General features: G+C 32.0%; 1 protein-coding gene across 2 annotated transcripts in view; it reads right to left on the minus strand.

Annotated features, from left to right (window-relative positions):
* Positions 1-366: 366 nt before the first annotated feature.
* The window catches only part of LOC129232524 (trifunctional nucleotide phosphoesterase protein YfkN-like), a 69,689-nt gene continuing 43,676 nt past the window's right edge, over positions 367-26,379 (minus strand). For both annotated transcript variants that reach the window (XM_054866671.1, XM_054866666.1), the window contains exons 9-14: positions 23,766-23,933; positions 22,421-22,593; positions 20,862-20,939; positions 20,653-20,780; positions 4,309-4,489; positions 367-3,212 (exon numbers count right to left, since the gene is read on the minus strand). In XM_054866671.1, the coding sequence (XP_054722646.1) occupies positions 3,111-3,212; positions 4,309-4,489; positions 20,653-20,780; positions 20,862-20,939; positions 22,421-22,593; positions 23,766-23,933 (830 nt within the window). In that variant the 3' untranslated portion in view covers positions 367-3,110. The remainder of the gene's footprint in view (positions 3,213-4,308; positions 4,490-20,652; positions 20,781-20,861; positions 20,940-22,420; positions 22,594-23,765; positions 23,934-26,379) is intronic.

The raw sequence follows: 26,379 nt of genomic DNA on the forward strand, positions 1-26,379 counted from the left end.
ATACCTCTTGCTGTTATTTCTGAAGTAGTTTTACCTACCAATGTGTGGATCTATTCAGCCTTAAATGAGGTTATTTGCCTCAGCATGGTTTTGGCTACTACAGGCTAGTGAACACAAAGCTGGGGCGCAAATGCAATCCCTGGATGCTGGAATTATTTTTTTCACAAAACACTTTTTCTCTTCATTAGTAAAAAAAAAAAGGATAAAAGTATTTTTATTGCATGTTTGAAAAACATATTAAATTATCTTGTGCTGCAGATAATCTAGGCTGTAGTCATCAATTCCTGTGAGATTACTGGGAACAAAGATTTTGCTGTCAAAAATTGTAATTCAAAAGAATTAAAATCCATTTTCTATGTATAAATATTTTATTTGTATATTTTGAAAGTCAACAATCCATATACATTTGAGATTCAACACTTAAGATAGAACATTTTTCAGCAATAATTAGTATTTTTCTCATCTAATATTATGTAGAAGTTACAAAGAAATTACAAACTTTTTAAAAATCATTTTTATGCTTTTACTACTAGAAATATTGTCAAATATAAGAGAAGATAGACTAAAAAGAGAATATTGTCAGAAATAATGTCATTAAAGTAAACTATAATCCCACATCAGAACTGCACCACTTATTTTTAAAATATATTTTTGAAAAAAATATGAGGAAAAAAAGTATTTACAAATTTTGACTGAATTTTCATTGTTTAGGTCGTGTTTGAATAAGATGACTGGTTAATGATGTCAGGGCTTAGTTACCATTGTTCCGATTACGGGTGATCTGTCAAAGTTTTTTTTTTCTTTTAATGCATTGCAAAGTTACTTCGACAAATGTGATGAACAGGCGTTCAGAACTGTGCCTGAAGCTACTGACTTTTGGTTGGACAAAAATGCCAAGTCTTCGAAACAACCACTCTTGAGATATGGTTAATCCGAACACCACTGGTAAGGCAAGCTTTTAGAATTATTTCTGTGTCCAGAAGGATTATAGATGTGCCCGGTTAACTGTTAATTCTATCAAAACGCTGCTGGTTGGTGTCTGTTAAGTGTAGGCAAAGTTATTTGAGCGTGGCCTAATAGTTAACCTCTAATATCAATATAACCAAGAAATATTGAAAACACATCCAACTGATAGCACATCATTCGAATAATCAACTTTTTCTTTCCAAATCAATGTATAATCAAAACATTAATATGGCCAGGTCATTCTAATAAATTCTTCGTTAAACTTGCAGTTTTATGGATTACTTTTTAGTTTGGATGGGATTTGGGTTTAGACATTTTTTAAGGCTTTAGGAGAGGCAGAAAAAAAACATTTATGCTAAATTTGTTTTTAAAAAGACTGACTAACTTTAATACGTTTGAATGTTAATATTAGACTCTTACTAACAAAAATATCCCCCTCTTCCTGTCTGTTCAAATACTTAACAGTAAACTATGTTTTTAAGTTGATTTTTAAAACATTGTAAATTTGAAGTTTAACAAAAACCTAAAGATAAAGGTTTTCATTTAAAATAAACAATGAAACTAACGCTTGAACTTTAAGTACATTTTTTCGTTCAAATGTTAAAATCTGTAAAGAACATGTGTTTAAAAGGTTGTTGATTTCTAGTTTTAAGATACTTAATAATGTAACAAAAATATAATTTTTCTAAGTTACTAAGTTATCACAACATTCAACTATGGATTCAAAGTCAAAAATTACTTTTGCTATAAAATAAAATACATTTTAGGTCTAACACAAATATTTTAAGTACTTACATAGTTAACAAAAATAAAAAAGTAAATAAACATTTATTTTGTAAATTTTGTGGCTATAAATTAAAAACAAATCACTTTGAAATGATCAAATAGGTCAATTAGTTATTAATATTTAAATAGTTACTCAAAAAGATTATATACAAATCATTCAAGTACAAGACAGAGTACAATGTAATTCAGGAAATTTTGAAAAGAACTATTATAAAATATCAGTAAAATAAAAATATTGGATGAAAGAATAATATTAAATAAAAAAGAACTCTTTATTTTTCATTACCTGAGCTGAATTTAAGAACCAACATACATTTCAAGTTTTGTAGAGGAGATATTTCATTTATTTTCTATTTATTTAGATATACCATTTCAATAATAATAATAATAAATTTTTTTAAAAATCAAAATGTGGGTAAAAAAACTGCTTTTTGTCTTGTAAACTTGATTTTTTTTTTAAATTTCAAAATATTTTGAGACTAGTGCCTTTTATACTAATCACAGTTTTGACAAACAAACAAAAATGTTTTGTACATGATAATTGAATAAAAATAAATACAAAAATGGGCTTTAAACGATTAATAGATAACAGTTTAGTTTCATTTTACAAAAATCCTGATGGCTTAATCGAGGTTAAAAAGCTTTATCAATAAGAGATGACAATTTAGTTTCATTTTACAAAATTCCTGATGGCTTACTCCTGGTTTAGAAGCTTTATAAATAAGAAAAATCAGATTATTATTATTGTCGCTTATGTAATACAAAGTAAGAGTGTAGCTTCAACAAAATGCGTGACATGTTTTTCATTTGAAAATTCACCTCTTGGGGGGCATGTTTTTTTGCCATGCAAATATTAGTATTTCAAACACAGAATTAGTTGAAGTAGTAGTATGTTTTAGAATAGCTGATTGGTGTATGCAAAATTCAAATGAAATTTGAAAAATCTTATCAGGTATGCCAGAACAAAAAATTTGAGGCTCATAAAATATCTGAATTCGTATCTCGTATAGAAATGAAAAACTCATTGTGGCACTGAAGTACAATCAAAACCAGTTATAATATTTAGGTAGAAAAGATATTTTACACCTATTTGATTATTTCAAACTTTCCACCTAGAAATTAAATCTAATTTATCTATTCATTTACATCCTCTGACAAAAGTAGGAAAAAAACTGTTTGAATAAAAAATGTGTATATCTAACTAATAGTCTCACATTAGATGAAAAAAATGTCTTGCTTAAAAAATAACACATTGTATATCTAACTTGAGTATAAAATATAATTCATTAAAATATCCGATTAAAAAAACTAGTCATATAACTAAACATAAAATTTCTAACAACTTTGAGTCATATTTTCTAGTGTAGGCATTTATCACAGACAAGTGTTTGATCTCCCGTTTTGAAAGAAACATTTTGATTGAGGAATTCTTCTTTCTCCTTTTCTAATCGTGATTGCACCTATATGAAAGGAAAAAAATTGTTAAAAATCATTTTTGGACAGCCAATCAACCAAGATTCTATACAGAAGTGTCATCAAGTTCAAGCAAAAAATCCACAAAGCATATTTGATGAAATAATTCCAGTCAATTTGAATTTCCAAATAGTTATCCACATATAAATAATAGCCGATGATCGAGTAACCCGTGTGCTTCAACAATGAAACTCGTGCCACGGCATGATAATTTGATAATATGTTTTGGTAATGTTTAACATGCAGTTAAGATCTTTATTATGACAAGGCTGAACTTGATCCAGTAACTTAACATTTTTACTGGTAAGAATGTGTCATTTCAGGGGAATGAAGAAACGAAAAAACAGTCAACAATGAAAGCTACCTACTGGAATTTAAGGTCAATCCATTGGAAACGCGGGGTTACAATTTCAACTTTCAAAATATCACCAAACAGGCAATGGCTTCGTTCAAATGTAGAAGAAATTTTCACCTGTCATACCTTGACAGAAAACTTTCTAGTCTCATAATATCAACAAACTATATAGTAATAAAGTTACATTAGTGAAACTACTTAGGAATTAAAGATCTATAAAGCAATTTTCATAAATAAGAATTTGATGAAAAAAAATAATAGGTTAAAATAAATGAAAAAAAAAAACTTTATAAAGAAAGAAAAAAAACACCATATAAAGATATAAATAACTTCTAAAAAGGACCTTTTGGTCAATGAAATAATGTAAGTTGTAGGAATACTTCTCATACTTTGAAAATTTATCTCCTCATTATTTTGGCTCACAATTTAGTGCTTTTTTTTTGAAAAGAACACAGGACAAAGCTTGATTCACATCTTTAAACAGTATTTTTTTATAAGCAATTTCAGAAAAAAAAGGTAATCCATAATCAAGGATCCTAGATTGTAGGTGTTGACTAAATATTTGCTTATCAGGGTTTTGCTAACTTGAAAAATACAATATTTTCAGCAAACTATTATACACAATGCAAGTAAAAATGTGCAAAATTTTAAAATTCATAAATTTGTATACAATATCTGCCCTTAAATATAGAAAAATATGTACAATTTTTTTTCATAAAAAATCTTACTTCATCCGTTATTACAATAATTCGACCTTCAACTTTTGGTGCTAATTGGCACTGGCATTGTTCTACTTGATCTACAATTGCAGGCATGGTATTGCAATTGGCATCAACTGTCAGGCGCCTTGAATTTGGCTTCTGCACTTGGAATTTACCAACTTCTTCCAGCATTTTAACAGCACTGTGCCTAATAAGTATGTTTTGATAGATTTATATGTATATATCTTAAATAACAAAAACAAAACATTCTCATAAATTACCTACATGATTAGTCCTTTATACCCAGGCCAACTAAAAAACTGCCACATATATTTGAAATATGAGTGGTTTACCTATCCCAACAATACTCACACACATGAAGTTTGTAGCTCTGACAGTAGGTAGAAGGTCACAGCATGAATGAGAAATATTTTTGTATTGTAAGGATTATATGTCTGATAAGCAGCATTCTACAACCATTTGCCAGTAGAGTTGGCAGGTGCCATGTTAATTTTGGTTATGTCTTCTTGTGCTAAACCATGGAATGGTTTTGACACTGGCTCCAATTGTGTTCATGGTGCTCCTTGCGCAGCTGAAACTGCCATTTTTAGACTTTTGACTGGACATGATTTCCTCCATGCTCATCTCTTCTGCTTGAATATTTTTGACTTACCTGTGTGTATTTTATGTGCAATCAGACACAGGGTTTAAGCTGAGTTCAAAAGTTCTTTAGCAAAAAAGCTAAAATGGGGGAAAAAGCTTTAGCAAAATGCTAAAATCTTTTGGGGAATGAATATGTTTGCATATCTTCTTAGATGCCTTAATGTGTTTCATTCGCAGTACATAATTGAATTTCAAATTTAACCTAACATTTATCAACAAATGTAGCACTTAATATAAATTTTTAAAGTTTGAAATAATAACAGTAAATAATGATACATGCCATTGAAAGAACACAATGTTGATTCTTTAAATGGCCCCGAGTCCCATTCCCACAATAAAACATTTCAGTGGGACATAATCCCCATTAAGACTAAGTATTGTTAAACTTCATAGCAATTGAAAAATCTTAGCTATGATTAATATTCTTTTTCACACACACACACACTTAATTCTTTAACCAATATATAATTTATTTTATAACTTAACAAGGGGTTTGTAGGTGTGCTAATAATAGTTTTCTGCATTATGTGATGCAGAATCGTCAACTTTTCCTTTATTTAGTAAACATTTATCCATTGGAACGCTCACTCACCTCCCCCCCCCCCTCGCATTTGAGAAACGATATAGCCAAAAAAAGTTCCCTTTTACCTGCTTCCCCCTTTTCATCACTCCCTTCTTACAAGATTGTTAAATATTTTGTCTGTCGGAACCACATACTCCTCCCTGCCCGCCATTTTTTTACATGTGTCTAGCACTCAGTAAAACGTTTGAGCAAAAAACCAAAAATGCCTCGCTGCATTTTTACAATTGGGGAAAGCCTTTTCACATTTTGAGAAAAATGCGACCGTAGCGGAAACCCTGAATCAGACAAGATATGACTGCTAAGCACAGACAAATGCCCAACACTATCTTATTGTAATTCTATTGTATAAAAATATTGGGGTGCTCGTAGCCTTATGTCATAATAGTCAACCAGGGTAGAAATTGATAAATAAATCATTTCGGTTATTTTAGTGGTTATTTAGTACTATTATTTTCTATTGTATTCAATATTATAAATTCAGTAAGAATTCCCTGTATTTTATTCCAAATTTAACTGGTTGAAAAAATTTCAGACAGTCGATCCTTCACTGTATGTGTTTTTCCAAAAAAAAAAACCTCATATATTACTCATAATCCTTTTGGAAACTTCTAAGTACCAGCTGCATAGTTAACCACTAAAACATTGTACTAACTATTTTATATGTTACTAGGATTATACTCCACAGATACTTATCTAATAATGCAACACTCTTAAGTCAAAAGTTGCAGGTCAATTAATTTAGGATATGAAGGGTTAAAATACTGCATTACTGAAAGATTCGAATGCATAACATTTAGAAGAAGGAGTTTTTTTGGAAGGTAGTTGAATAAGTTATAGATGAACGATACAAAAAGATTCAAAAGTTCTTAAATATAATTGATTATTGCTTTTGTTAAAGTCAGATCAATTTATTTCTAAATACATAAAAGAAAAGAAAAAAACATAGCTATTATCAAAATTAATTACATTGTATTCTACTTATCGGGTGAGTGCAAAAGTTTGTGCAGAATTAGTGAAAGAAAATCATACAGTGATTAGGCAAGCAAAACTCTTTATTCAATCAATAATATATTCTCCATCGTCGTCTATAATCTTCTTCCAACGTTCTGGCAGCATACGGATGCCCCGATCATAAAAACTGCGTGGTTTAGATTCGAAGAATGAAGAAACGACGTTTTGTAAGGCATTCAAAGAGTCAAGTTTTTTTCCATTTAAATGATTTTGCAATGACCGGAATAAGTGATAATCCGATGGTGCGATATCAGGAGAATACGGTGGATGAGTTAGGACATCCCATTTCAGGTTGTTCAGTTTGCGTAGCGTCTGTCTAGAAACGTGCGGTCTAGCGTTATCTTGATGAAAGACTACGCTTTTGCGATTTGACAAACTCAGACGTTTCTGTTTGATTTCTTGGTTCAGATTAGTTAATTTAGGACAGTACTTGTCCGAATCATTCGTTTGGCCAGCGGGGAGAAACTCAAAATAAATTATACCCTTGCAATCCCACCAAACACAGAGCATCACCTTCATCGGGTGCAAACTGGCCTTTGCCATTGCGTCACCATGTTCACCTGCCTGTTTCCATGTGCGTTTGCGCTGAACGTTGTTGCAAAGGACCCATTTTTCATCGCCCGTCACTAATCAATCCAAAAATGGCTTGTTTTTGAACCGCCCGAGTAAAGATACGGCAGCAGAAATTCGCTGGATTTTGTTGCTCTCGGTCAACAAATGGGGCACCCATATTTCAAGCTTTAAATCAAATCTGATTTTTTTTAAACGCCGAAAAGAGGTTGATTGGTCAACGTTAAGTGCTGCAGCAACTTCCTCTGTTGAAATTCGCGGAGTATTCTACACTAAAGAACGCAAAACCTCGTCATCAATGTCGGAAGGTTGACCTGAGCGTGGCTCATCTTCCAGCTTAAAATCTTCGCAACGAAATTTTGCAAACCATTTTTCCACAGTTCGTTTAGCTGGTGCTTGATCTTGAATGTTTTTTATGGCTGCAGCAACGTTTATTCCCTTCCAAAACTCGTAAAGCATAACATGCCGCAAATGCACTTTATCAACACTCATTTTAAAAGTAATCTTTCTCGAAGCAGTTTGTATCTGCACAAATTATTTTGATTGGAATGAAAGCTGCACACATCACCTTTCCAATGATCTGACTTACATAGATAGTGGTATTAATGACAACACGTTACGCCCGTTCTAACGCCATCTATTGCAACTCCGCACGAACTTTTGCACTCACCCAATAGTATGGCCTATGAAAAATAGTCCATATTCATCACCTAGTATAGAAACTCATTACCGTTCAATATTTGATAAACAAATTCATGTAATATTTAAATTGCACCAAAATTAACTCAAAGTTGAACATCTGTCTAGCAGCTTCAGCCAGGAGTGTACATTGGGATTTATTTTCGGAAGGTCAAAAGTCAAATATTATGATCACTTTCCAATTTTAAGCTTGAAACGGGGTGTCCACACACCCAGAAGGTCATGGATTTTGACTATGATCGAAAATGGTCATGGAAAGTAATGATTTTCAGCAAACAATGCTCAAAAATCATGGAAACTGACAACTGGTCATGGATTTTGAGTTCAAGTACATGAATATTTATCAAATTGTACGGATTAGTTGCAAAATTGATGCATCTTAGCTGTTTCTTATGCTTTTACTCGTTAGTCCCAATTTTTCACACATTTTGAAATCCCATTGCATGCCCATCTGCTTCTATATTACTTGTTTTTCTTTACTATGTGATTCTACCGTTTGGGCATTTATAATAATGTGTTTAGCATTATCTTTAACCCTCTTTATATGTCTAATTGTTTAATTGAATACTTTTAGACTTCTAACTTTGCCACTCTCATTTGACTTGAAAATTTTAAGTCATTTTACAACAGTGGTGATTCAAGAGACTCAAAAAAATTACCATTAATTTTCAACAGTGTCTTTAAGTTAATGAAGATTTTAGAAATTAAAATTGGTCCAAATAAATAATTTAAGACATTGATAAAATACAAAAATCGGAGAATTTTCAAGGGTAAGTTTTTTAAAAAGTCCAGTAATGTTGCAAAAATTACTAATTCCGGAATTTTTAAATATTTCTAGCCTATCCTCAAACTTGGTAGCAATATATTTGGTATTAGTGATACCCGCAGGGCTTTGCCCGTAATAGAAAAATCAAAAGGTCTTTTGGTTTGCCTGTATATTTACAAATAATGTATGGTGAATTTTCTCGCCAGTTGGCTTGTACCCATCTTACGGTTCTACGTTATGATAATTTCGTATCTCGCCAATTGGCTTGTGCCCATGTTACGGTTCCACGTTATGATAATTTCATAATTTACTCATCCATCTTATGATATTTTTTTTCTTAAAATTGGAATAGAAAAAGAACCACATCGAATTTTCGAAAAATCGCTTCGAGGTGCACACCCCCATGCTACATACTATCTTTGTGCCAAATTTCATGAAAATCGGCCAAACGGTTTAGGCGTTATGCGTGTCACAGACATCCAGACATCCTCCGGATAGAGAGACTTTCAGCTTTATTATTAGTAAAGAATGTTTGGTAAGTTGATTATTAAGTGTGTTAATTTAATATTTTATTTTTTGGTTTTTTTTAAAATTTATTTATTGTAAACTTAATTTTAGTACAGTCAAACCCCTTTTACACAAACTCGCTTAACACAAATTTTCGCTTAGCTTGAAATAAATGCCATTTCCCCTCAGATAAAGTTACAAATTAGTGTTTAATCAATCCCTTAACATGAAGAGGATTTCGACGAAATCCGGCATAAGAGGAAGAAAATTTTAAGGTCTTGAAAAAAAAAAGGGAAAAGAAAATCCCTATACAGTCGAGTTTCAACTTACGCGAGGGATACGTTCCAAGACCCCCTCGCGTAAGCTGAAATTTCGCGTTGTGGACATAGGTGGATTTAGGACTGAGTTCCTGGGGGGGGGGGCAGGATTTTTTTTTTTTTTTTTTTTTTGAGCAACATTTTTAATTGCCCTCCCCACCCCTCTCCCATGTTTTTCTCTGTTTTCTGTGATGTATCAGGCCATTCTTTACTTTTTTATGTGTCGTTTTCATTACAGTGTGTAATCATGGTGTCCTTTTTGAATTGACCTTAAAAGAGAGGGGGCTGGTATTGAGAGAGTGACGCAGGGCTAACTTTTAAGTGGGATATAGAATATCTCCAATTTTGGGGGTCCGGGGGTTACTCCCCCGGAGGAAATTATATAAAATGGATATAAAATTCTGCATCTTGAAGTCTTATAAAGGTTAATGGGAAATAATAGGCTTTTTTTTTTTAAGTTTTACACTTTAAATGTGCTTTGTGATGCAAGTTAATGCTTGTAAAGAAATGGTGCACAGATTTAGAGAATAGGTATCAAGAGAGTAACATACTACCCATTTGAACAATTCTTAATTTATACACTTGATAAGAAATAAAATTGAAGCACACTTTGCTTTAGGAGTTTTAAAGATTTGTCTAATTATTTTCAAGGTTTGGTTGGTTAGACTGGGTTTTTGGTTCAAGAGCCCTGGTAGGCTATACTGCACCAATTCTTTTCAGGGATCTTAGAACCTATCAATAATTTGCACTTTCCAGTCTCTGAAATTGAGTAGTAGATTATATACAGTTGTACAGTATTGTTCAAACTTTGTAAGAAATTATATGCTCCACGCTGTTACATTGCGTAACACTTGACAGGGATCCCAAGATTAATAACTTGGGATCTCCATAATTGCGTAATGGGGCTTTCCGCGATTGCCTACAGCGCAGTTGCATGAGAACGCCTGGGTTATATGGCTATAGACAGTCATGAAGGCATGACTGCAAAAAACCTCCTGACCGATTAGCGGGATAACTTTATGGCATATATTTTGACCGCTATTCAGGAAAAAGAGCAACTTTGCTGCCCATCATGTATATTGTGAGTAGAAAAATAAATTACAGTCGAACTTCCATATATCAAACTTCCACATATCAAAATTTTCTATATATCGAAATCCCAGCAAATTTCCATGTTCATTGCATAGAAAAATTGTTTCTATATATCGAAAAAATCTCAATATATCGAAATATTTTCGAGATATTCGTAGATTTTTTTTTTCCACTTTAAACTGTTTGTCTCATAAAAAATGAAGGTTAGATGAGAAAATTACGTTTACTTAAGGTTGCTACGGAACTCATAAAAAACCTGGGTTTGAGGGCTGTGTAGTTAGTTGTTGTTCCGTTCTGAAGTTCTTAAATTCCCTTAAGTTTATTTCAAATCTTAACTGTAACCAGTAACACTGTAAAATCAGTTTCAAATTATCCCTTTTGTTTGTTGATTATCATTTCTAGTCTTCTTATCTTCAGTAAAAAACATTCAAGTTAAGTAGATTGATTTTTTACTTTTCTCTCGATCACATTGTTAAAACGAAAATCCCCTAATGTTGCGATCAAGTTGAATTGCCGAAGAATATGAAGATGAATGGTTGGCGTAAAAATGTAATTTCTGTTAATTTTTTAATCATTAACTTTAATTTAATCCGATACTCGTATAAATTATAAAATGGGTTTCATTGACGAAAATTAGCTTTAATTTTAATGTTTTAGGATACTTTTATGATAAAATAAGATCGTTTCCATACATCGAAATTTCTGTATATCGAATTTTTTTCGGCAATTTGCTACTTCGATATATGGAGGTCCGACTGTAGTTTGTGTGTGTTGTGAACATGGTCTCTTCAATTCGCTCCCTCTCCAAAATTTGATTTATGGAAAATGTGACAAAGAAGAAGGGGCGAAAATCCTCTTCAAACTTTGTAAGAAACGGCTTTTTTATGTTTAAGAGAAAAAAAACTTTAATTTCTCATTACAACTTTTTTTTAATTATAAGTAGTGCAGAAAACGAAAAGAAATAGGGGTGGTGTACAGTGGCGCCGACTCCATGGGGCCTGAGGGGGCCCGAGCCCCCTCAAAAAAAATTTTGAGGGGGCAGAGCCCCCCCCCCCCAATAATTTAAGAAAATTATTAGTTATTTAATGCTTTCTAAACTCACAAATTTGTCTCAGTATTTTTTATTTCCCTTGTTTGAAGATAGTAATCTTTCCTTGTTTGAAGTACCTTGTAAAATACATTCAGCAATGAGTTACAACAAATAATTTTTATGGTTAAAAGCAGGTTAACTGAAAACGAGTGGTGTGAATAATGATAGTGTTACGGTGCTGCGAGCGCTTAAATTTGTCCCAGTGTGCGAACCTGCGGATAGTCTGTCCGATCAACAATGGGATGCGATTGAACAACTTTCATAACCACCGAGATATTTTTGATGAATTGGATATTCGACCAGACGTCAACGACTTCAAATTCAGTAATCTAGTCAGGCGGTCGACATTCGCACCTTTCTAAAGACAGCCCTAATATTGGTATTTAAAGCAAGTTTAAAAATCTCTGTAATAGAGAATTAACTACATACAGAATGTTAGATTCAAAATTTCGAAATATTAGTATTATTTTATTACTGTATTACTATAGTACTGCATTAGTTATTTTCAAATACTTAAATATTTTTAGGGTATAAGCCTCTATAAAAACCCGCTATTTACATACTATGTTAACTTTATTAAACAAATTAACTGTGGGATATTATTTTTATTTAATGAACTCTGAGCCTTATTCAAAGTTAATCAAAGTGCGACAGCAATATCTTATGCTTTATTTTTTTTAATGATAGTTTATTTAAATATAATTTCAATCTTTTCATATATATATATAAATTCACTATTCTGTAATAGTCTAAAAACAAAATTATTATACTATAAATTAAACTCTTTTTTTACGAAAACACCGTACATGTGAGGTTTTCTTTTTCCTTTTTTTCTTTTTTTTTTTGTTTTTTTTTTTGTTTTTCGTTTTTCAAAACCAAAATATGTGTCGAGTTAGCGAGAGTAGAGTTTTCGGGGTTCTAATGTTGATAATATATTACTCTAAAATGCTTAAAAAACTGTAAAACTTACTTTCTCCATCTCCAATTTAGAAAATTTCCCGGGGTTAAACCCGCGGCATGCCCCCCACCCTCCCAATATTTTTTTGTATTTAGGCGCACTGGGTATTTAGGTGCTGGGTATTTAGGCTGTATTTAGGTGCCCTTCCATGCAAGTCAAGTGCCCTACACCTTATAGCAATGCCTAGCCACGGAACTGCACGACTTCCCCCCAAAATAGAACTGCAAAAATGTCCCACACTGAAGATAAGTGACATGATCTTATTGAACCAGAAAATTTGTATACAAATTCTTAGATTGACTTTGAAAACAACATGCCACATATTGTTTGTTAGTATAAATCACATACATCAGAAAATATATAAATTGGCATTTTCAAGGTTCAAAATATCTGAACTTTTTTTTTTGGGGAAAAGTTGGGGGGGGGGGGGGGAGCGCCGTGGGAGTTCATAACCCCAGGACCACCGGTGACGTCTAGCCCCCTCAATAATTTTTGCAAGTCGGCGCCCCTGGTGGTGTATCATTTTTTCCCCGGGCTAAACAGATTAACAATATGCAGTAAAAGTAAGATAAAAGCAATCAATACAAAAGAATTTCCAAAATTCTGCATTAGGGATTAAATAAATAGCAAGATATGAAGCATGTGAGTCACAAAAATTTATTTCAAGTAATAAGTTACAAACGCGAGAACCATGATTTTTACGTTTTTGATGCAGGATGTAACAAGTAGCTGAATTTGACACATTTTGGAATTCCTCTCCCTACAATTTGTTAGAAATTTTAAAATTTAAGGTTTGTAGCCACACGTTTCCAAATATTCAAAGTTTTCAAGTACTTGAAAATGAAATTAGTTTTTCAAGCACTTTCCATTTTTTTAAGGAACGAATCACAATTTTTTGGGAGTTAGGGGCCCACTTCAAAGCAGGGGCCCTAAGCTATAGCTTGTTTATCTTATAGGCAAATCCGGCCCTGCACGTAATTCACTCTTACCTGTAGATTTTTTATAATTTGAACGAATATTCGTCAGTTTTTACAGTTAAAGGATTTTTATGGTTTTACAAATCTGTGTAAAGTTTTTATCGGTTTTTATCAAATTTCAGCAAACTTTTCCAAAACTTTTGATGACTGAGTTACTCAGATTTCAATGATGACAATAACTGTCTCATTTAGACTTAGATGATTATGACTTACCATAATTTTTAAACAGTATTTAGAAAGTAAGGAAAATGGTACTTTCCCTCTAAGTAAAAAGATTCAATTAATCAGAACGTTCAGATAACTGAAATTTATTCAGTCTGCAATAGTATTTACTTTTCTTTCTCAAAAAAAAAAAGACAAGCCGAAAATTTTTTAAGCGCATGAAGTACATTTCTAACTATTAATTTCATATATACAAATTTTTTCCTTTAAAAAATAAAGAAAACACAGTTATAAAAACATTTCATCAGGGAATAATGCGATCTTACATGAATTGTGCAAAACTTTCGTGCCGGAAATATATCTCCCTCACTTTTCCTTTTATTCAGATGTTTTCCTTACAATGTATGATTCTGGAAAATCAGAAATTTAGTTTTGATTTAGTTATTTTACGTTCTGTTTGTTTAATGGTTGGACAATTTTTCCAGTTTTTTGTTTCATTGTTACATACATTCATTGAGTATGGTGTTAACTGTTACATTTGATAGTATTTTGCTGTACAAAAACCTTTTAGCTATGTACTACTTTTATAATAGCATTTCAAATCAGCCAATTTCATTTGAACGTGTGAATCCAGAAGGTTCTTCAAAATCTTTCGTCTGTAACAACCCAAAACATCTAGTTTTTGAAATCACGCAAATTGAAAATAAACATTCTGAAAAGAGAGAAAACAAATCGTAACGAGTAGATCGTTCTGTTAGAGCAAATTGGGGAGGGTGAAGGGAGGGTCCCAAAAGTCAATTATTATAAGTGTTGCAGCTGAATGCATAGCTCGTTTAGCCTATATTTTCATTCATATACTTGACCAAATGGTTTTCAGTCCAAAATAGTGAATTTAGACCAATTTTCAGTACCCCAGTGACAGCTGTACTATTTGTATTTAATGTTCGTTTTTTTTTTTCTTATTCTTTTCTCCCTTCAGAAAAGGACATTCGCTATTCTCTTCATTTTCATTGAACTATTCAAAAAAGAAAAAATCATGATCTTTTTTTGTTATAAGATTTTGGAAGATAAGTTGTTACTATATAAACTCTTCCCAAAACTGGGGGCATTGCCCCCTTTGCCCCCCCCCATAAACCCACCCATGCTCTTCTAAACTGTTCAAAAACAAAAAAAATAATGATTTTTTTAAAAATTTTGGAAGATGTGTTGTAACTACATAAAGTCCTCCCAAAACTGGGGGGGCATTGCCCCCCTCCGCCCCCCCATAAATCCGCCCATGGTTGTGGAAAAAAATATGCGTAAAAACTTTTATAAACATACCCAATTATTTAACACACTTGTAAACATCGCCTCAAACTATTTTAAACGATTCCTCAACTATATGTTACCATTTTTTACATCAAGAACAGAATTTTTATTTGTATTTTTTAAAAAAAGCTGTTTTATCCGACATAAAGTACTGTTACGATGAAAAAAAAAATGAGAAAGAGGGACATAAAATAAACTAGTATGGCGCATACAGTGTAGTAATAAAATAATGCACTATATTGTACTGTACAGTAAATCCATTAATGATATTTGCAACTTAAAAAAATGAAGATGATGAATTAGGCTTTGTGCTCAAACCAATATTCGAATTTTTAAATTCAGTTGCATCGCTAATTCTTTTATAATGCTTCCATCTATGGCAACACCTTTCTTCCAGGTTTCTTTAATTTACAATACAGGAGCAGCTTCAATTTTCATCATTTTTGCATTTTGCTTAGACACTACTCGGCAAACTTTTGAAGATTTCCTTTTCTAGACTTTTAATTGTGCGTATGGAAAAGTCACTTATGCCCAATTGTCGTGTTACCATACTTTAGGTAAAACAGCAGTCTTAGGTGCCATTACATTTCATCATCATTCTACTTTACATCAACTTTTGCATTAAGGATGAAAAAAAATAAATGGAAAATGAGGAGTAGTTATTATGCACTAACAAAGCAATGCTTAGACCAGTCAGTGATGCTATAGAAATGAAGGTTCATTTGCGGAAAAAATATTTTTAGTAGCCAATAACAAAGTTGATACTTACGCACCACGATTCCCTTCCAAAAATTTTCTCGCTGCTGGCGATTAATTTTCGTTAGGTCAAAAATTCTTTACTGGTGAAAAAATCGCGTTATAGCCATTTCGTGTAGGTCGAATCGCGTTGTAGCAGGAGACGACTGTACTTTTACATGAAATTACTTTCAAAAGTTGAAAGATCTGCACTTGAATGCAAGCGAAATGATGGCAGAGAGAAAATTTCTCTCCTTGTGTAGGAAAATCTGGAAAACCACGTTGTTCAAAAAAGTACGAACTTTAGCAGTAGACAATGCTTACAGTAAAAAAGCTTGGATAAACAGTGAAATCTTCAACAAGTGGCTGACAAACCTAAACGCAAAATTTCATCGTGAAAAAAAATCTAATTCTGGACACCTGTTCTGCCCAGGTAGAGGTTTAAGGTCTAAAAGCTATAAAGTGTTTTTTTACCCGTCAACACCACAGCGAAACTCCAGTTTTGAGATCAAGGAAAAATCAGATGTTTGAAAATGCACTGTGGTAGAGAAATGATCCAAATAGCAATTACCTCTGTTTCGAATTACTTGTGTTTCTTACTTAAATTATAAATATAAATGCTTGGGTATACATTTTTGCACAAAGGTACTTTGGTTCCTGTATTTTCTGAGACACAAAAACAAAAAAAAAAATATCTGCTTACACAAAATCCGGTAAATATGGCTACACGAAATATTTTTGCATCCTGTTGAGTTAGTGTTAACGAGGTTTGACTGTAATTAGTAACAGGGCCGGATTAACATTTATTTATGCCCTAGGCCAAACTTAGAGACTATGCCCCACCTCACATATCTAAACTTTAACAAAATTGTATCCCCCCCTCCCTTAGCCATTACCAGAGGCCTAGTAGCATCCAGTGACAGTTGAAGATTTCATGCTTTCCCCCCTGTTTGACAAAACGAGGGGTGGGTTTCCTTCTTTGTTTTCCTTTGATGATGTTTAAAAACGGGTTTGGGGTGCTCCCCCAGGAGTTTTTTGAAATTAAAGCGTTGGAAATACATTTTTAGGCCATCTAGGGCTATTTAAGGGGAAGTAATGGCATTCAGAAATCGCCCAGGAAAGTTTTCAATACTTACGTACCTACATACGTAATTGTATGTTATCTTTGATGATGTTTAAGAAAGGGATGAGTTCCGTAACTCTCCCCCCTCCTTCCCCATAGAAATTAGTTTTTAAAACGAAATTTTTGACGATCTTTTACTAATGATGCTGGGGTACGGTGGGAGTCAGGAGAGCCCTCCTGAAATTTTTTTGAAATAAAAGTCCTACAGAGCAACTTTTAACAATCTTTTTTTTTTTGATGCAGGGCAGTTGGTGACTCTAGCAAGGAAACTTTTCCAAACTGAAACCCGAAAAATTGTAGGACACCTTTTATGACGTCCGGACGTAGTAGGGGTTTAACTGTTCTTTCCCAGAAAGGTTTCGAAATTGAAAACTTTAATACGCAATTGGAAACCATCTCTGATGGCATTATGAGAAGGAATAAGGTTCGATAACTCTCTTCCGTAGTTGTTTCGAAATTGAAGTCGTAAAAACAAACTTTTGGACGATTTTAAGGATATTGAGAAGGGCTGCAATTAGGGACGCTCTTAGGAAAGAATTTTAAAATTGAGGTCCTAAAAAACAAAATTTTAGACTATCTGATACGATGTGAAGGTGGGGCGTTTTAGAGATCTTTCCCCTAATAAAAATCGAAATGAAAACTCTAAATATGCATAAAAAAAGCAAGTTTAGATAATCTTTCAAGATGATAGTGGAAACGGGTTCATGGAATCTCCTCTGAAGTTTTTCTATTAAAGTTATAAAATGTAATTTTCAACTACCTTTGGTGATGTAAAACGAACGGGATAGACTTAGAAAACTCATCCCTCCACCTATTTTGCTTTGTCCATAATCTTGTTTTTATTTTTAATAATACATTGTAAAACATCCAGACCCACTTTTTCCTTTTCCAAAAACATTTAACTGTTTTAGTTTTTCCATAGTGGAATTTTCAAAATTTTGTCTGTTTGAAAAACCAACGCCTTTAGCCCCCCGAAAAAGAAAAAAAAAACTTTTGACGCTTTGGCCTGAGGTGATATTTAGCAGCGGTATCTTATGTATTTTTTTCCTTTTTATTTAAATTTTAATATCCAGGGTCTTGAATTTCTTGATGCATTTTTGTTTTTCATTCATTTTTTTACCTTAGAAAAATTTAGAACTGCTGGTGTTCTGACAACCTTACAGTGCTCTAAATCACTTTTTCTCTCTATATTTTACTTTTCCTTCTGTTTGAAACATATTTCGGGGCATCCCATGTTTTTTTATCCACTTCGTTGCAATCTTCATGGTGAAATTTTGAATAAAAATATTCATAAAAATAATATGCTGGAAGCCGGTAAAGGAACTCGACTCAATCATTATGCTCCTTCCCTATCCTCCAATTGCTTTTTTTTTCTGCCTAACAGGCTAGTTGCAATCTATTCTAGTTGAACTTAGCTTCTCCGTATGTACTATATAGCGCATCACTTTTTTTTTTTCAACAAGCTGTTTATTAATTTTTTTCCACTGTGATGTACGCCCTTTTCGGCTTGCGCCCCAGGCCACGGCCTAGGGTGGCCTATTGGGTAATCCAGCCCTGATTACTAAATTATTGCTAGTCACAGATTATTTGTAAAACTACTAGCTTTAAAAAATAATAAGCTTTAGATTCAATATTTGTTTATAAAATAAAATATTTAATTAAAAAGAAAAGAAAAAGTTTTACATCATCATTGCTGCATGTTTGAAGCTTCTTATATTTTGAAAAATCATTTTGCAATTAAAACTTCTTTTCAGTTCTTTTAGTAATTAAAAAATGAAATTCTTACCTATGTAAAAATTTTGTATGATTTATTGGAATCCAAAAAATATTTTTAAAATTTTTGATTCATAAATGTGTCTTTGGTAGCAGAATAATTAAGTTAAAACTCTGTAATTTTTTTCATATTTATCACGTCATCGATGCATAAATTAATTTTTAGTTATAATAGTAGCTGAGCATTTCACTTTAATTTAAATTTTTAGAAAGATATGTTCAAAACATAGATCAGATAGGCATAAGTTAATTTTCACAAAAAACTAAATTAATTATTAATGAATTTTTTTTTGAAAAATTATTATTATTATATTTTTTTTCTGGAAAAATTGCATGATTTCAAAACTTGAAGTGTAGCAGATACTCTGTTGAAAGTATTAAAATTTTTATTCACAATAAGTCGTTTTTATTTTATTTTGAGAGGGCCTGGTCCCCTTCAGCACCGCCCTTAAATACGCGCTTGGCTTCAACAAAATTTTTGGAAAATAAATAATACCAAAGTAATTACATCATAAACAGGATTTTTTCAGACTTTCTTTTCTCCAAAAGGTTTAAGCTGATCGACAAGATGTCTTCAAAAATGGATCGTAGCCATGTTGTTTTGCCTATCCTCTTGAATATTTTTATAAACATTTAATTACAAATATAATAATTGGTTATCTAGCTCTAAGTTTATACCGTTTCTTGCTCACAGTATTAGTTATTCACGCATCCTTCATCCGTACCTGGACCTTAAAAACTTTAAATGATTTTGTCCCCAATAAGGAGACAATATTATTAGCCAAGATTGATTCCTGACCTGATTAAGTAAACACACAGTTTAGGAATAGTTCCTAACTGCATCATTACCGTAAGTTAACTGTGTGGAGATTGTTTGAATGAAAATGGTGAACAATGTATGAAGACAAAATGTAATTTGAAGAAGTAATTTTCTTCATCCCATTTTTACTCAAGTTAAAATAACTATAGTTGGGGCAAACCTGGCCTGGCAGCGTAATAATGCTGCATTTAGGATATGCATAGCCTTAACAATGCTGGTAGGTTAGGTTTGCCTCAACTTTAGTTGGAATATAGCTGTTTTAATGATATCAGAATTTTGACAGGGCTGAAAAATTTTCCCCCATAACTTATGTTGCATAACTCTTCAAACCATATCATCACCATTTCCAAATTCTTTTGATCATTTCTAATTCTTTTTTAAAAAATCACAGTTCACATTCTTTAAACTTAACACACATGTTTTTTCAAAGAGGGAATAGTCCCAAAATTGTTTATGGAGCAAAAAATTTCATGAATCACAGAAGGTAATTCTCCCCCTAAAAATGATATTTTTTCACAATTTTGCATTCAATTAACTTCAATGTGGTGAGATTTATATTTTTTGCCCAGGTCACTGAACTTAATCCCTACTAGTTAATAGGTGCTTTGAACGATTATTTCCATCCACACCATTTCAAACATCAAATTTGTCTTATCTACAGCTAGTAACACTATAATTTACCAATTAAAAGCAATAACTTAATGTGGAAAATTAAAAATATAGTAAATCTATAATAACATTCAATATTCTCAACAGTGCTGGAAAATAACTTTTCTCCAATGTGTACATCTTCATAAAACTAATTATGGAAAACTTTGTCCAAAGTGAAGGATGCTGTGATCATTGATTCATGGTGTAATGTTTTATCATAACATGTACTTGCATAAACATAAGCATTCCCCCCCCCCCTTTTTTTTTTTGGATATTTTTCGTTCAATTATAAAACATTGACATCGAAAAAGCATCAAACACAAAACATTGATGTTAGGAAAAACATCAACATTAATGTTGCACTAGTATGCACACATGCAGTATAATGTGTTAGGGGTGCTGGTCCAGGGATTTCTCGGCTTCTGGTCTGGATCAAAAAATCAGAGTTGTCATCAGGGTCCCATCCAACTGGCAAAACCACAAATAGTGGTAGGTGGGGGGGGGGGGGGGGGGACCCTGGAATGAAAAGTGAAAAGAATGTGTTATAAAATATAAATAAAAATTACCTCCTTGATAAACAAAGTAAACTTTGTCGATGCTTTGTACGATGATCAATAGCTCCAGTTAACACTTTTATAGCATGGAAATGATTCTGAACTATTGTACATAATTCTGGACTTTCTTCATCACTAAGCTAGACAAAATCAAATCTAGGCATTATATTTTTTAAAAAAAGATATAATTGAAATGAAAACAAAATAATAGAAATACTCACAAGAACAATGCTGTTTTTTAATGAATCATAACCATCCCGTCCTTGACATAAGTAAGCTTTAGTAACTAATCTATAATACTGAAATAAATTATTAAACAAAGTATTAAAATTTTTACTTCATTATTTTTTTTCCATAACCTTAAGAGAAAAGCACATATTTTCAGTGCATTAAAGCTATTAACGCACTGAATTGTGTTAATAGCTTTAATGCGTTAAAGCTAATAATGCCTATTCATACAGTGTAAACACTATTATGCTTTGATAGTGTTTACACTGTATGATTAGGCTTTCCATATTTTTTGAGTTCAACCCAACATATTTATAATGAATTCATAAAGGCTGAATTTCAATTTTTTTAAAGCTTTTGTTGATTTTAACAGCATTGAAAAGAAGAAAGAAGCCTTAAAGTTCTATTGAAATATTACATGCTCTTAAAAAGTCATATTCAATGACTCATGCACATATTTAACTGCAATAAAAATAAGTATGTTGCTATTTGCTGTCCAACTGTTTCCCATGATAAAAAAAAAAAAAACTCGCAATTGAAACAAATATTCCTTGCATAGACATAGAAAACTCAATTATTATAGCAGTATTGATAAACATAATATTATAGCAGTATTGATAAACAAAGTTCAGTTTTTTCAGAACACTTTTAAAATTGCTTACTAACATGGGTGCCCATATGCAAAATTGTAAGGGGGGGGGAGGGGGCTCATGACTCAGCTATTTTAATCACGGTTTAGCAGGATATTTTCCATATGGAAACCAATTTCAGGACATATTAGAGTAACTAAAACTTGACATCTTTAATAACTTATTCATTAATAGCAGGAAAAGAAATGTGTTTACATTTTTGCAAAGAAAAAAGTACTAAAAGCAAGGAAGTTCTAATTTTTAAGGGGGAGGGCTCGAGCCCCCTCTTGCCCCCCTATATGGGCGCCCTTGCTTACTAATTAACATATCTTCAATTGTATTTGGCACTGTTTCAGAAAGTAAACCACAACCGATCTTTCTTCAAATTTGTGGTTCAACAATGTTTCATCAAATTAGATCTTCAATATTTATGGGATATTTTGTACTTTCATTAGCAACTAGTACATTCTCTTTTAAATTAGACCATACAATTTCAGTTCAACATGCATGTAAGTCCAAAATTTTAAAAACAAAAAAAATTGCTTGTTATAAAATTCTCAAAACCCTGGATATTTTTGCAACCCCCACACTACCTAGGACAGCACTAAAACTCAGGACTGTCCTAGCTAATTCTGGAGGCATATTGAGCCTAATATAATGCTCTTGCATAAACTGCCGTAGAAAAGGTAGAAGTAAAAATGTAATCCAGTTAAATTCAAAGACTGAAATTGAACTAAAAATAGCAACAAAGCAAATCGGAATAATGCTTTTTGTTAAGTTTACATTTTCATATTATTTCTAAGCAAAAATTACTTTACAAACAGGAAAAAAAAGACACTAATAGTGAACTAAAATCGTTTATTACAGATAAGTGTATAAGCTTTACTTTTAAAACTGTTTATGAGACAAGACAATAGTTATACCTGACTGAAATCTAAATATTCATCACCAATTTTAATGTAGTTGGGATCTATTCTTTGTCCGGATGGTTTAGAAGGGTCGAAAGCAAAACAGATACCAGACACTTGAGGGAATCTGCCTTCAAGCCTTGGATATTGGGAAACACCATTTTCTAGTGCTCTGTACAACTGCTCTCCTGATATTAAAAAATAGTTCTTTTATTTTTTGCATTTGTGAAACGACCATATGTATACATTAATTTATAGATTTTTTTTATTCAAGTTTATTTACACCAATTTCTACTCAAGTATATAATTTAAAGAGTAATGTATAATTTTACGTAATAAATTAAATTAAATTATTGAAAACGAATGAAAAACTTTTTATTTACATAAAAATTGCACATTTATGTTTTACATAACTACAACAAATAAATTTCTGTACACTATTAAAAGTTTTAAAGTACTAAATGTTTAATGTTAGTTTCTGATGTAGAAAGTGATGTGGGTGTTATTTGGATATTTGACTGCATTAACAAGAAGAAAAATAATGGGACTTTATGGCCATTGCAATAAAAACAACAAATTTGTTCCAATGGAGAGAAGGAACTTTTCTTTTGAGAGGCAGTCCATAGGTTCTTTTCTCTAGTGGCTGTTGATCTTACTGAAATGAAGTAATCGCATTTCAAAATTTCTGAAGGGAATGGGACCCCTGTAAATACCTAAGATGGAAAACATTTGCTATCTAACAATGATATTACTTTTAAATAATGATAATTGTAAAACAAAATGAATACCTTTGTGCTTGAAAAGTAAAACTAAGCAAAAGTTAATGAATACACTTTACTGAAACACATTTTGATTTTTGAGATATGAAATCAAATTCAACTCTATTTCTCAAATACACAAGCCTACTGAAAAGGTAACATACAAGGCAGTTAAAATAGTGAACATAAATCTGCATCTTAAAGCCAGACTGACGTAACTGCTACTTTGCAGGATAGCACAAAAACTTTCTCCTGCTGCATAAAGGGTGGGGATCACACTCCTCTGTATTGGTAAATAACTTTAAAGATTTTTTTTTTCATAGAATTACATTGTAATGACTCAATGCAGAATAAGATTCTATATATATATATATATATATATATATATATATATATATATATGTATATATATATATATATAAAGCTGTAATAACCTGAAAATTGCCATTTTTGAACTTACGTTAGTCTGGCTCTGAGATACAGAAATATGGCCATGAAATAATTACAAATTAGCCAAATCAACTATTTGAAAATTATTTTCAATCTATTAAATAATTCATAGCACAACAAAAATGATAATGCTAAAATACATTTAAAATTACCTGTGATATTAATTACCATCAATGCATCCATCATAGGTAATATTGTCACTAAATCTCTCATTTTAAAAGGGCCCTTTGGATGTACACGGTCAGATCTCAATGTGCCCGAGTTTAAGATTGCAACATCTGAATGTGTTGCAGATAACATCACATCACATACGAAATTGCCTGAAATATATGATTGAAAAAATAATAATTTAGTCATCAAAATTTTCATACTAGGTATGTTACTTACAAAATTGAATGCATAAAATATTCAGTACATTTTAATTCAAAACTTTATATGTTAATGAAATAAAAAGAGAAATATCTAATGCAATTTAATTAATAATCAAGTTTGCAATGGTACATCAGATTTTGACCATTTCAAAATTACATTACATTCGGACCTCCATTCAATATATTAAAGTAGCAATATAAACGGTGTCCCAAAATTTTAACTCAAGATTTGAATTTGCTGCCATTTTCGCAGCAAATGGTTGGCAACCGTGAAAAAAGAGTAATTTGACAGCTGAGAGTTTAGGGTTATTAAAAATGGAGCATTATATGATACAATAACATGTTCTCATTATTGAACAATTATTTCAAAAAAAAAAAAAAAAAAATAGTCAAGGCTGGTCAAACAGTCACTGTTATTGGCGCTCGATATCGCAATACATTAATGCATGGGTGGTTGTGCACTTTGTTGACATAGACCTTTGACTTTAAATAACCCCATCAGACCCCAAAGTGTTTTTTGGGGGGGAAAAATAGGAAATATGAAATCAAAAATTTAAAAAGTAGGGAAAGAATCACTTAAAAAAGTAGGAAAAAATAGGAAGAGTACACACACGTCAAGAGATAAAAAATTTAGTGTAAATTTTATTTCTAATGTAAAATAAACTAACAGTATTTTTGATTTAAAACTGTCTCAAAAATAGACAAACAGTACCTTTGAAGTATTAAAGGGATTTAATGAAAGATTGAGTCGCAAAAACAAAACGAAAGAAACAAGCTGACAATCATCAGTATTAAAAATAAACTGGTGGAAACAAAGATATTAATAACAAAAAGATGAAAATAAAATCCAAACAAAGAAACACTTTTCAACAGTACAGTAATAAAAATTTTAAGTGTGAAAGAATAAAATGCAATGTAGCGATTGCAAAATAATAATAATAAAACTCATATTTTGGTGCAATAAAACCATTTTTGTGAAAGATATGTTTTGTTAAAAACGAAAACATTCCTTCGAGAGCATCCATTTATCATTTGAAAATACTTGCACTTTCAGCTTCTGTTGTCATAAACTATGATACAAAAAGCAAAACAAATATTAAATTAGTTTTAGTTAAAAATAATCAGCAGCTGACATGCATTCTTGCATAAACAGGGGCAGATGTTTGAACTTGAAAAAAAAATGGAAAAAGACTGAAAATGCAGAACTAAAATAAATTTGTTCTTAAATATGGGACATAAAATCTTTACCAATAATAAATCTGAAAGTCTCTGTCTGCATATCTGGATCTCTGTCTGAATCTCTGCAACGCACATAGTGGCCAAACCGTTCGGCCGATTTTCATGAATTTTGACACTAAGTTAGTTTGTAGCATGGGGGTGTGCACCCCAAAGCAGTTTTTCGAAACTTCGATTTTGTTCTTTTTCTATTCCAATTTTAAGAACATTTTCCCGAGCAAAATTATCATAAGATGGATGAGTAAATGATCAAGTTATCATAATGTGGAACATAACATGGGCAAGCCTATTGGCAAGAAATTCACCATACATTACTTGTAAATATACATAACCAAAAAACCTTTTAATTTTCTACTATGGGCAAAGCCGTGTGGGTACCACTGGTTTATAATAAAATAATTAAACTAAATGAATAACGAAATAAACTAAAGGGTCTGTATTATGTTATGTACTTTTAGCATTTAACATAAATTTTGGTTTCAGGCACATCATTTATGGGGGTCAGTGGGAGTCAATTTCTCCCCTCCCTGGCTTTGGAAAATTAATGCTTAACTATAGAAGCTTGTGGGGTTTTCAGGTTTGTTCAGTTTTGTTTTGTTGTTTTCAGATAACATTTGTATTCAGTATACATCCTTCGCTAGGCATCCCCGGGGGGAAAATTAAAATGACAGGCCAGTTTTAATTTTAATCAAGCAATAAAAATGAATATTGTTTCATTAGTTTGATGATTTTTTTACCTTCTTGCTCCAAAATTTTTGTCACGGAAAAAAAAGGAAAAATTCATGCATGGTAATCATAACATTTTTATCGAAGACAAATCACAGTTATTAATGTTTCTCTGTGCATGAAAGGGAAGGCATGAAGTTTCTCTCAATCCTCACCATACAACAAAAATATTCATTCAGAAATTGTTCACGAAACTGAGAGTGAGGGGGAAGCACCTGGCATCAAATGCCTGCATATACAGGGTGGCGACAGGAGCTGGGAAAAAAAGTTCCCTGACTCATCCCTGATTAAGTTCACCAAATTTCCCTGATTTACGTTGCCAATTACAATGGTTCCCTTTCTTTACCCTACCTGGAAAGCATTGCAATTTAAATAAAATGCAGTGTTTAAAACGGTTTAAGCTGTTAATTCAAAATATATTTTGAAAAGATTC

This window comes from Uloborus diversus, chromosome 1 (genome assembly GCF_026930045.1).
Source record: "Uloborus diversus isolate 005 chromosome 1, Udiv.v.3.1, whole genome shotgun sequence".
Classification (NCBI taxonomy): Eukaryota; Metazoa; Arthropoda; class Arachnida; order Araneae; family Uloboridae; genus Uloborus; species Uloborus diversus.